Here is a 12,746-nt window from a genome sequence, read left to right on the forward strand (position 1 = left end):
CCTCCTTAGTGCACCACCCCCCTTCCTTGTCTTCATATTTAGCTTTGATAACCTTACTCCAAAGAGCCTCACTCTCATTCGCATATCTCCAAAGCCATTTCCCCAAGAGAGCTTGATTAAAAAGGTGCAACTTCCGAATGCCAAGGCCACCATAGCGAAGGGGACGACAAACTTGATTCCAACTTACAAGATGCATCTTAGACTCATCACCCATTCCTCCCCACAAGAAATCTCTTTGGACTTTCTCAATCCTTTTAGCTACACTTATAGGAAGCGGAAACAGAGACAAAAAGTAAGTCGGAAGATTAGCCAAAGTGCTCTTAATAAGAGTTAGGCGACCTCCTTTAGAGAGATACATCCTCTTCCAACCCGCCATCTGGCGCTCCAACTTTTCAATCACATCACAAGATATCAGTAATGCTAGAATTTTGAAAGATTTTCGCAACCGGAGTTATTAGATCATTAACTGGGAATATGGCTTCAGATCCTGTGTGCATACACATGTATATATGTATGCATATCACATGACATTGACAGGAAACATGGCGCACTTGCATTATAGATTCTATAACATACCATGGAGAATCATCAATCTGAGAATCATGACTGCTCCCAAGAAGACAATGTGAATGAGGATTCGGCATTTTAGACAATGTCATTCAACCATACATTCTCACAAGGTACAAGAGCTCTAATCTAATTCGTATATTTTAAATGAATGGTCCGGAATGTGACAACACATAGAAGAGAGAAGGGGTGGCTGTTAAGATGGTCGAACTACCTCCTTTGACCGCAGAGGTGGTTCGACAACCAATCTAAAAAGTAAATTGAAATCATTTGAAAACTTATGAAATTATTAGAAAACTTTCCCTTTTGATTAGTTCTACTCATAGATTTCAAAATTTTGCATAAATAAAAGCTAGATAGTATATCATTCAGGCAAAAGTAAGAGATCAAGAATAGTTTAGTCAAGAATCAGGTGACGATGAGTTAAGCTTTATAAACTCTACATCTATACATAGACGAGATTTTTCTAATTTTAGGTGGTGAACTAAGCGAATAGAGATTATGAGATTCTAATCTAGGTCATTCATTTAAAATGATTGGTGTAGAACGCAATTGCACATAGAAGAGAGAGAGAGGGGATTCACCCCTCCAATGATGGGGTGGTTCGTGCACGGAGAGTCTCCTCCCTCCTTTCCCTCCTCCAACGGAGGTTGCAACGAATGACAACAAGGAGAGGAGGACCCACCCCTTTTGCGGGGGAGGGGTTGGTCTCTTCAAATTATGTGAATTGTTTAACACCTTAAAAAGGTCATTTGTCATGGTTTCTTCCCCATGTTCCTATCACTTTTCAAGATCTACAGGTTGGCAAGGTGGTTTAATTAGTATATTGATATGTATGAACGCGCATAAAATAATGTATTGGGAAAATATTCTTACATCCTAAGATAATATATAAGATACGCCTATATGGCAACATCTTTACTCCAATTAGAAAGCTCAAAGGCAAGTATTGCCGAATGAGAAATGTTGCATACTACAGAAATTTCCTACAAGGCTAAGGTGGCAAAGTCTAGTAGCCATTAGATTAGAACTTGATAAAAAATAAATAAAAAAATCAATGGCTACTAGACCTTACCACGTCAACTTTATGGAATATTTGTAGGATGTTTGTGTGATATATGACATTTCTTTTGTTGGATTACATTGACGATATTCTAATGAAATAACACATGTGAAAATGTTCTTATCTGGAAAATAATTGGTAATAACAATTGTAACATCCAAATATGTGGATACCTCTTTACAATATTTACCTCCTTTGGAAGTTCAGTTTCCCAATACAGTATGCAAAAAGAGAAGCAAAGACAATGGGAAAGAGAATAAGAACAACAGCAACAAGACCTAAAAGATTGTGGTGAAACCCAAAGTAATCCTCTAAGAAGGCAGGAACTGTTTTAGTTTCTCCAAACACCGATATTTCTTTGTCTAGATCCCCATACTGGGAAGTAAGCATTCCATTCAGTGCCCAAGATGTGGGACATAAATAATACAACCAAAGCCACCACTTTGGGATATGCTGCAATGAGGGTGGAACAACATTTTTGAGTCAGTTTCACTGCTTGACACATCCATAGCCATGCATCCACACACAAAAAGGAAATTCATATGGCTTTGATTTTTGTTGTGAGTGTAGGTTTCCACATCTAGAAGGTATAAAGAAAGGGAGCAGTTGATATAATTAATTGGTTTTTGTTAGAAGAGTTAGGGTTTGAGTCATTAGGGTTTTGGGGGTAGTTTGGTCATTAGGATATTTCCTTAATCCTATATAATAGGATACTTGTATTAGGTTAAAGATAAGTTGAATAATATAATAGCCTTCGCCTTTTGTGTCTAAATCGTTCATACAAATTATATCATAGTATCAGAGCAAATAGGCTAACGCCAATTGTAGATCCTAGATTGCGATTTTCTTTTAGGTTTCTTATCATTTGTTTCAATTGATTTCACAATCACGAAACCCTAACTCTTCTAACAGTGTTAATCTAAAGGCTTAGATTTTTGAATTGAAATGGATTACCAACATGTATATCAACCTGCTTTTAGAAGACTCTCTAGACCTTTGTATCAGAGCCAGGTTCCGATCCTTTGTTCGAGATAAGATACTTAGCGGAAATATATTTATACCATTTGTGAAGTCTGGAGATCAACTAGCTGATATGTTTACAAAGTCCTTGTGTCGAAAGAAGTTAGAGTTTATTTGTTCTAAGCTGGGCTTATATGATATATATGCTCCAGCTTGAGGGGGAGTGTTAGATGAGCATATTAGGGTTAATATATTATATGGGGTATTTTGGTCTTTGTACTCAATGTTACATTATATATATATATATATATATGAAGTATGAGAGGAGAAGGCTACGTGAAACAACACAGCCTCTTCTTTCTTCTCTTTACATAAATCCCTCTAACAAGTTCAAATATTTACTAAGGTTATTTAGAGTAGAATATGGTCAGTATCAAAGCATATATATATACACATATCAAAGATTTAATCCCCTAAGAAACTAATGTAACTAAGAGAAAAAAGGAAAAAGAAAAAGTAGAACAGCTTGAAAACTTACTGGTCTTGGTACAATGAACCCAGAGAACAAATTCAGCATTGTGTAGGAAGCTGAAGCCACTATGGAAGCCACCTGAATATTTGGTGTTAAAGAAACCAGAAGCATTCCTAGGTAATTGAAGGATATCAGTGTACAGAACATGCTGTAGAATGACCAGAATATCTTATAGGCTGACCAGTAGTAACCAATCATAGGATATGTGATGATCACATAGAGAACTGCTTGAATGAACAAGTAGGGAATCTCAATTAGCACCTACAAAAATTGATACAAGTTACTTGAAATCCAACAAAGAGTCATATTCAACCCTGATCCTGATTTTACAGTTTTTAAGTAAATGAAAATTAGAATTTAAAAGGAAGATTGTACACTGTTGAATGAGTTTTATCCAAATTTCTAAATTTTAACAACTAATAAAAATATTTTCATTCAGATTCATTTGTAAAGATTTTTCATTCTCTGCTTAACCTCAACATGGCAATATTTTTAAAGAATTCGTCGATGCCAAAACTGAATGTTGAATCTTCCCAAAAGCAAATATCTAAAAGGTGAAAATTCATGCAAACATGATCACCTGAAATTAACACTCTAATTTATTGATGGTAAATATGATTTTCTTCAATGGATCCATGGTAAAGGGTAAACATGAGGCTGAAAAATGATGGGGAAGACATTCAAGGCAAGAACTCAAAAAATTTAATAATTTACTTTAGAAAGTGGTTGTTGTTGCAACTAAAACTTGCTTGATCCCTTGGCTTGAAGCTGTTGCATAAATTTCTCACATTGAGCAAAAAGTTAACTTCATTGTTATTAGACACAAAAGGACCACAAGGAAAATCGATCTACTAGGGCTACCAATAGTTCTTAAATTGATTTCACATGATGACTTCATGACCATGTTAAGTGTCTTAATGAATTTTATGGGAATAATGTTGAATCGATTTTCACAAGAGCTTCGAACCTGTGCCAATGAATAGGCCCACGAAGAGTACATTCCTGCAAATCTTTCTCGGCACAAAACGGTCCGCTCTGTTGCCACAAGGGGTATAACTGTCGAGCAATTGTTTATGCCAAAGAAGATGATGGCAGTGAACATTGAGCCTAGCAAATTGAAGAGGTCTTGCTGGTCGTTTCTACCAAAACAAGAAAAGATCATCAAGTCAGTCCTTTCAGTAATGACTTCTTCATATCATAGAAATTTAGGGAATAAATCCATATACGCAGACATAAAGTTTTGTGAATGATAGTATTGATCATCATAGAGAAAATAGTAAGATAAATGTGTAAAAATATAGGGGTAATTACCTTTTTCCCCTATCAACTACAACACATTGTCTCTTTGCTCCCATGAACTACAACGCATTGTCACTTTGACAGTCTGAGTTAACGCCTTTGTCTGACGGAAGAGGAGTTTTGAGCACAAAATGGTAGTTTGATGGGATCAAGCAATAGGGTTGTCAGTTTATGGGGGCAAAGTGACAATGCATTGTAGTTGATGGGGGAAAAAGGTAATTATCCCAATATATTTGTAAGAATTGCATAATCTATCTATGAAGGAATTTCTTTATTGCTTGCAATGAGTGGGGGGTGATAAAGGAGTGGGAAGTAGCTTTAATTTATGAAACCATCAATTTAATCGTGCCAACTCACATTTTCTCTCCTTGCTTCCAGAAAAGTATTCCAAACAGCAGAGATGAGACAAACATAAAAATGATGCGCATCAAATTGTATGAAGGATTTCGCCAATAGGACAAATGCTGTTTCCATATGCATGCTTTGAACTGCTCCCAAATATTCTGCGGAAAGCGGGTAGGAAAATGCAATTCCCTCAAAGCAAGAGACGGTGAAGTCAATTGCTTAACCAACTCTTTGTTTTGCCTACAGTCAGAACAGCAAGATTCATGTATAAATATTTCCATATCAGACAAGTATTATGAACAAATCATCTCATTATTCTCTTCTATAAAGTGGCTTACAAAATGATGTCCTTCTCTGTGTACTTACTCATATAAGGTGGACCCTCTATAAATTTGTGCAAAATCTACACCAATTTCAGCTTCAGCAGATCTCGAAGTAGCTTCCAGAATCCATGTTGCTGGATTATAATTATCTTTAATAGCGGGCACCCCAGGGATACTCTTCAGCAAAATTGCCAGGAAAGGGGATCAGCACTAAACAATCATTTTTGTCACAGGCATGGTACTATAAATGATTGACAACAATGAAAGATTAGCATAAATGTAAAAGCTGCATAATTAACTGACCTCAAAGTACTCAATAACCTTACTTGAGTGCTGCCCTAATGGGCCAGAATAAATTACGCGGCCTCCAATTTTCATTAGAATCAACTGCAGTGATAGTTAGACATGAAATTGTTACCATATCACATCCATATATAGGATAATAAAAAATAGAATGAACATGATCATATTTTTTGAAGCAGGTCAAGGTCTTTGTTGTTTTAGGACTGGTAAAACTGAACATATAATTTCAAATTGCTAAAGACTAATTAAATATAACTCAATTAAATTTAGAAGATGGAACTGTAAGCTCCACTCATTTTATGCATTTTTACCAAAAGGATTTAGGGCGCAAGATCATGCATAACACATTACTTTGCAAAGAGAGATATACGCAAATGAAGCACTGAGCTATCAGTCCATTGATAATGCAAGTAGTAACCTGCTTATGCAACACAAGGAAATACAACTAAAAAACAAATAGTTTATGTAAACTAAAGAAATGGGAAGTCATTTTCAGTCATACCAAGGGAAATATGTAAAAGTAATTTCCAGCCTTCTCACCTCATTCTATTGATGAAACTAGGCTATGGACATTATTTTACCTCATCAAATGCCTCAAAGATATCAATACTTGGTTGATGGATAGTGCAAACAACTGTTCTTCCTGTTTGAGCAACATTCTTCACTGCTCTCATAACAATAGCAGCTGCCCTTGCATCCAAACCTGAAGTTGGCTCATCCATGAATATGATAGAAGGATTGGCAACAAGCTCCACAGCTATAGTCAGCCGTTTCCGTTGCTCAGTTGATAAACCACTAACACCTGGCATTCCTACTAAACAATCCTTGATCCCATCAAGCTCAATAGTTTCAAGGACCTCATTTACAAATTCCTGGGTAAAAATGAGAAAACAAATATTGATGCAATTTATTTCAATGATTAAGTTTGAGACAAATATATGATCATGCAGTAAAAGGGATTCCATACAGCTTTAGTATTTGAATCAATCTGAGATGGGAGCCGCAGCCAGGCAGAATATACCACTGATTCTTCTACAGTAATTTGTGGAGAATGTATATCAGTTTGCTCACAGTAGCCTGATATCCTAGCAAATATGTCTTGAACCTTTGGGTGCCCACCAATTCTAATCTCTCCTTCAATGGTACCACTGGTTTTTCTTCCAGAAAGAACATCCATAAGAGTTGTTTTTCCTGCTCCACTGACACCCATCAAAGCTGTCAGAATGCCTGGTCTGAATGCACCTGTAATATCAGAAAGGAGCTGGAGCTTCTTCTGCATAAAACCTCCCCTTTTCATTTCCTGAGACCAACATGATGGCAAAATAATTTCTGTCAGCTGTCATAACTCTCACTCCTAGTCCTTGTATTTTACAACTACCCAGATAATGGAGTAAATCTAGCTCTAATAATTACCAAAGGGGTGTCAACATAATACTGCACATCACAAAATGTTAAAGTCAAGGGCTTGAAAGGTAGAAACGTCCTTCCTGAAAAATTGAAAAGTGATAGAATTTGAAAGATGTGGGAAAAACATATCTAAACATGACCTAAGATTTGAATGAATAGTCATAACAAGCTGATCTAATGTTATATAGGATAAAATGGACCAATCAGGGCAAAAAGGCATTCTCACCCCTTCTAGTTTCTAAGGTAGTTTTAGGAGAAGCACCACTGAGTTTTTTCCTGTCTCCTTCCAAATTGTTGTGGCTGTCTCTTTTTCCTTGAAGTTGAAAGTACTTTTCATAAGAGATAAGAGCACGAGACTTTCCTGGAGCTGAATGTATATTGAAGTGCAGGTTAACATACATGTTTGAATATTTTGTTCTCTTAAGTGTCCATGTAAGCAATGGAAGATACTTACGCTTTAAGAAAGTTAATGCCAAGGTAAAACCAACATTAAATAGTACTGTGAACCCAGTTAAGGCACCAATTGATATCCAATAATAATAATCGTCAACGTTTAATCCACGACTTTCTAGTACTTCCCGCCCTAGGGTTGTGTTTGCAGACAGCTTCTATTGAAAAGAAAAAGCAAATAATCAGTAATTGAAGGATGAACAGCAACACATTTTTGTAAGAGTGATTAAACTTCACCTTTTCCCATCGAGGAGCAAGGAATTCATTCACAGTCAGCCCTATCTCCCCATATGACAGAGGAGAAACCCAAAATCCCCATTCCAACCAAGCGGGCATAGAGGCTGCAACCAAAAATATATAAGCACAATCATCTGAATACATTTCATTGGCTTGAATATGAGAAGTGATACTAAAACTCTTACATTTTGGGATAACAAAGCCACCAAATAATAAAACAAACATTATGGATAGGCTACCAGCCGTCATAGAAGCAACCAAAGTTTGGAATAGTGACGCAATAAATCGGAACATTGATATCGATGTTTGATGCACGGCCAACAGTAGAAGGAACTGGCGGAAGAACCTGAGAAACACAGATAGATAGATGCAAGAATTGAGATGGTTAATAGCCAAAAATCCTGCTCTAGAGAATTTAAAGGAAACAGCACTCATTAGCTACATCTTTGTGCCCAACCAGAATCATATTGATATTCATAGTATAACCTAGGAAAAATCAATAACCACCATGGAATGCTTCCCAAGTATAAGATCTCACACACTGATACAGATATATTATACATAATTGATCCAAGTGTCTTAGATGCTTCTAATAGCTCAAATGACTACAGCCACTTATCCTAGAGGCATAGTAGCATTCATATAAAGTTCTGAACCAAATGTAACAGAATATCGCGTAAGATTTCATCTCAAGAAGAATTGCACTTTTCATCTGGAACTCACCTTCCAACCTCAGGGCTGTAACCAATGACATAGTATGTAAGAGCTGTCCAGACAAAAGCTTCCAAAAATGAAAGTGGAAGTTTTAAGATGGCAGCTGGGATTGCATAAGCCCAAGCAGGATAAAAGAACAACTCTTTGTGTTTGTAGAAAACTGCAAGTCTTGAGACAGTCATAGTCAGTTCTGGAAATCCATCAACAAGAAGAATTAGGAGCGCATAGAACAGTGACCCCATATAATAATTTGCATGGATCATGTCAACAGCCATTTGAGTTCGAAGTAAAACTGTCATTGCTATTGAAGCAATGATGACTAACTGCAGGTAGAAAGAATATAAAATGAACTTTTGAATAAGAGTGGCAGAATAGAAGCTAATTACAACTGGCAGAAAGTATTGAAGATTTCAAACAAAAAGAAAGCTACCTGTATTGATTTGAATACATATATAAAAGAATTCCTTTTCATTAGAAGAAATTCTCTCCTTGTGCAAGCTTTAAACAGTTCCCATTTAGTTAATGTGTATGGTCTAAAGGATAGAGCCTTCTTGTGGCTGTGAGACTTGTCAAATGGCTTTAAGAGCTCCTCATCTAACTTCTGGCCAAGATGGAAATCCTTAAATTTTTGTACGAACTGATCAACGGATACATAACTGTAAGGTTGATCTGTGTAGCACCAATACTGTGCTTGATCTTTTCTGGATATAACCTAAAGCAAAAGAAAATACAAGTCCAGTTACACTTCATATAACTAGTTATAGTTGGAGAAGCGAATATGCACGGCAAATGTACCTCTTGAAGGAAGTCAGCAGCACCTTTTCTGTCCTGACACTTAAACCCACAAACCTCAAAGAATTTGAGAATACAATTTCGTGGGCCATGATAGACAATCTTCCCTTCTGCCATTAAGATAATGTCATCAAAGAGATCAAAGGTCTCTGGTGCTGGCTGAAGAAGTGAAATCAACGCAGTGGCATCAGTGATATGCACCAAATGCTGAAGGCAAGAAACAATCTGGAAAGTGGTGGAACTGTCTAAGCCATTTGATATTTCATCCATGAGTAGAGCTTTTGTGGGTCCCACGATCATCTCACCTACATTATGCAAAATATATCAAGAATCATGTTGAATTTAACCCCTTGAAATAATGCACAACTTAGTCAGGAACAGAATTTTACATATAACATTAACTCAAGTCTATAACTGTAAAGTGTAATCATCAACAAAAGCTTTGTATAATCGTCACATTACCTATGGTCAACCTTTTCTTTTGACCACCAGATATGCCTCTTCTTATGTGATCTCCAACCAATGTATCAGCACAGATATCGAGACCAAGGATCTGCAAGATATAGGAATTATAAACCAACTACCAAAGTTCAAGAAAGTTTCACCAACAAACAGATAAAGAAGAAAAGAGAGTGATATCTGAGAAGTGGCTAGAAATCTACCTTTAGCATGTAGTCTGTTTGAAGGGTAGTCTTCAATCCCTGAACCGATATTGCCTGTATATACAAAACAATGCATCAAGAATTTTAGGATATAAAACATTAAAAAATACATAATGTATGAATGCCACATTTACTATCACATAAAATAAATCAATTGTTGTCTAAACATTTTCGGTAATGATGATCTAACTGAGTCCAACCTTATATAAAGCTGAATGGCAAAAATGGATTCAGGTACCCAACCCCAAGGAGTCAGGATCTAAGGCTGTCATTAAGGACAATAGGAGAAGAAATAAAACATCTTAACTACTGGTTTCCCTCTTAAGCCATTTTGAAATATTTTCTTTTATTTCCTTTCCTTCTTTTAGGAACCAAACAAAGCAACATGATAAACTTTACTCTTATATGTGCAAGAAACAAATTTATTCAACCACATCAATGTCTGCAAAGTTATTTTGTCCTGGGTCTTTTGGTTTTGCTAGACTTGTGAAAGCATAGTGAGCAAGTATGTAGACATGGATGAGAAAGCCTCATGTATCCAATATGGTACCTTCATGTAAGTGTCTATATCAAGATCTGGGATAATCCCTGCCTGCTTCTCCCTTCGACTGACTTCCATAATGATTTCTTCCATGCATAGATGATAAATTACAGATCAATATCAATTTGAAAACCTGTTGACAATGGTCTTGCATCAAATCACCATTTTTGTGCATCCAAGGAGTTCTTACCTGCTCGGCTTCCTACACCCTGACAGCATGCAGAGAAATCTAGCGTTTCCCTTACAGTCATCTCTGGAATATGCAGGTCATATTGGCTTACATATGCTGAGGTTTTCTGAGGAACAAATTCTTCCAGCCTACGACCATTGTAAGATATTTCCCCCATAACCTAAGAATATAGAAACCATTGGAAAAAGTAAAAAATAAAATTTATAAGGCACACACATCTGCGATAATGTTGTATATGTTAATACTAATGTAGATAGAAAGAATAAAAGGCCCCCATAATTAACTATATTCTGTTTATGGGTTATGTTGTAAGAATGTGCCACTATAAAATCTACTGTGCATTAGTTCAAGAAGAACCAAGGTATACAGTCCTCTGATCAAGTTAAAAGAAGCATGAATTAGTCGAATAGTCTGGTGCATATAACCATGTGCTCACAGGATTTGAAACAAATACTGGTCATTTGAACCCGACATTACATGAAAAAATAATTTAGAGATAGCTTGATTGTCTTTAAAAGTTCAAAAGCTGTTGTATTGTAATCGAATTCTCTAAATGCTTTTGTAGGACATTTTGAAGGTCTCAAACAAGAAGCTCAAAGACAGAACCTTTAGAGATTGGCTTAGCTTCCCTGACAGAGCCAACAACAGTGTGGTTTTGCCACACCCTGGGGGACCAAGCAATAAAGTCATCCTGCAGAAAAGATAAGCCAAAGTTAGTCAACTTTTACTTTGCTTGATCTCTCTTCTTAACTTGTAATCAAAAAAGGAGTTCAAAAAATTAATAAATATTTCCTCTGAAAGATAAATAAATTGAGATTGTTTCATTTTTCTCTCAGTAGGAAATGAGAAAGTGAGTTAACCAATTGGAGGAAGATATCATTCAGAGATGAAGATATCTGCTAATCTCTCTATGGACAGAAGGTAATTTTTTTTATACGTCCAAGAGATACCACTGAGGAGGTTTCCAGGACCTGGGTCAATTACAGTCTCAAAAAGTAAAAACAACCCCCTCCAGTTAATGACTTGCATTAGAAGATATCATATGGGACTAACTGAACTGAACCTAATCTATGTTTCTTTTGATAGAGGGTAAAGCTAATGGCTTTCTTCATCACCTCATTGTATGCAATATCACACTACCAAATCAGACAAAATCTAATACGAAAGGATATTCGATCCTAAACAAATAATGTTTTAATCTGAAGGGGTCATATATATCCACTATTTCCAAACTTGTAGCAACAAATGGAGCTTTAGAAACATTATATTTTGTAACAGACTATGTTTTTTATTTGGTGAAAGATAGTTTTCTTAAGGTGACAAATTTTGCTAGATACCTTCCCGGCTTAATAATGCCACTGACATCTTTGATGATGCTGATCTTTGCTTCTTGAGTTTTTGAACCTGGCAGCTTGGCAAGGCCCTGTCATTCAGTGAAAATGACAAATAAAAAATAGAAATAAAGCATTGAGGTATTTACAACAGAAGAAGTCCAAATCAAAGATCACTTTACAAGGAAACACCTCAACTACAACTAATGACTACCACCAGTATATAATAGACATGTCAATATTTGTTTTCACTTTCATGTCCCCATTTAAAAGATTGAGAGGGTCAGAAACTGAATTAAATCTAAATCTGGAAGCAACTCCTACAAGTGAAGATACTTACTGAAATTATGTTTGTTATGGTGTTCCACAGAGTGGGGAGGGGCTTGCCATGAACTACCTCACACTCTGCTTCCACACACAGATTCTCATATCTCACTTCCACAGTGGGTAATTTTACACCAACTCTACAAAGCAGAAATAAAAAATTAATGTTATGTTAGTAATGTCCAATATCGACATGCAATTAGAACTATGTTAGTAATGGCATTGACATTAAATTTCATGCATGTGAATGTTTCTGCAGTATGTGTACATACCGATGCATGTGTATCATGAATATGTATGATATGAATGCTTACTTGTCAATTCTCCTCTTAAGTTTTTGCAGTAACTGAAGATTATCATTTTCAATGTGTTTGATGAGCTTCTGTACGAAAATACTTCGTTCTTGAGCTCCGAGTTTGGTAACGTCAACCACGCGCTTCCCTTTATCAGTTTCATCTGCACCTGTGTCACCATAAACATCAAACAAAGCTGAAGTAATTCTCTCCATAGTGGGTAGTCTCTGAACTTCATCCCATTGCAACTCATATTCATCATTGCCATAAGTATCATGTTCAGACTTGACAGCTGTACCGCTCCGGAAACTTGAGGCATGGCTTCGAAACGAAGACGTTATACTTCTTCCAATCTCTGCTAACTCGATTCGCAGAGATTCTATCTCATCTGTTCCTACCAGCTGAGCCATTAT

At 36.4% G+C, this 12,746-nt stretch overlaps 1 protein-coding gene across 3 annotated transcripts; it reads right to left on the reverse strand.

The window, feature by feature from the left end:
* Positions 1-1,807: 1,807 nt before the first annotated feature.
* LOC132176335 (pleiotropic drug resistance protein 3) lies at positions 1,808-12,746 on the reverse strand. Of its 3 annotated transcripts, none has more exons than XM_059588514.2 (24): positions 12,355-12,746; positions 12,057-12,180; positions 11,723-11,808; positions 10,992-11,076; positions 10,386-10,545; positions 10,205-10,281; positions 9,655-9,708; positions 9,455-9,545; positions 8,996-9,297; positions 8,631-8,912; positions 8,210-8,523; positions 7,672-7,832; positions 7,487-7,590; positions 7,254-7,407; positions 7,026-7,166; positions 6,806-6,879; positions 6,360-6,692; positions 5,974-6,264; positions 5,393-5,476; positions 5,133-5,266; positions 4,779-5,006; positions 4,090-4,261; positions 3,129-3,383; positions 1,808-2,083 (listed from the first exon to the last, which is right to left on the reverse strand). In XM_059588514.2, exons 1-24 carry the CDS (start codon positions 12,741-12,743, stop codon positions 1,817-1,819), a joined length of 4,362 nt encoding a protein of 1,453 aa, XP_059444497.2. In that variant the 5' UTR covers positions 12,744-12,746; the 3' UTR covers positions 1,808-1,816. The 3 variants fall into 3 exon arrangements, with proteins under 3 accessions (XP_059444497.2, XP_088369252.1, XP_088369251.1); XM_088513126.1 differs by having other exon boundaries at positions 7,254-7,404; positions 12,355-12,743; XM_088513125.1 differs by having other exon boundaries at positions 6,806-6,894; positions 7,020-7,166; positions 12,355-12,743.

Source organism: Corylus avellana, chromosome 2, assembly GCF_965113065.1.
Source record: "Corylus avellana chromosome 2, dhCorAvel1.hap1.2, whole genome shotgun sequence".
Lineage (NCBI taxonomy): Eukaryota > Viridiplantae > Streptophyta > Magnoliopsida > Fagales > Betulaceae > Corylus > Corylus avellana.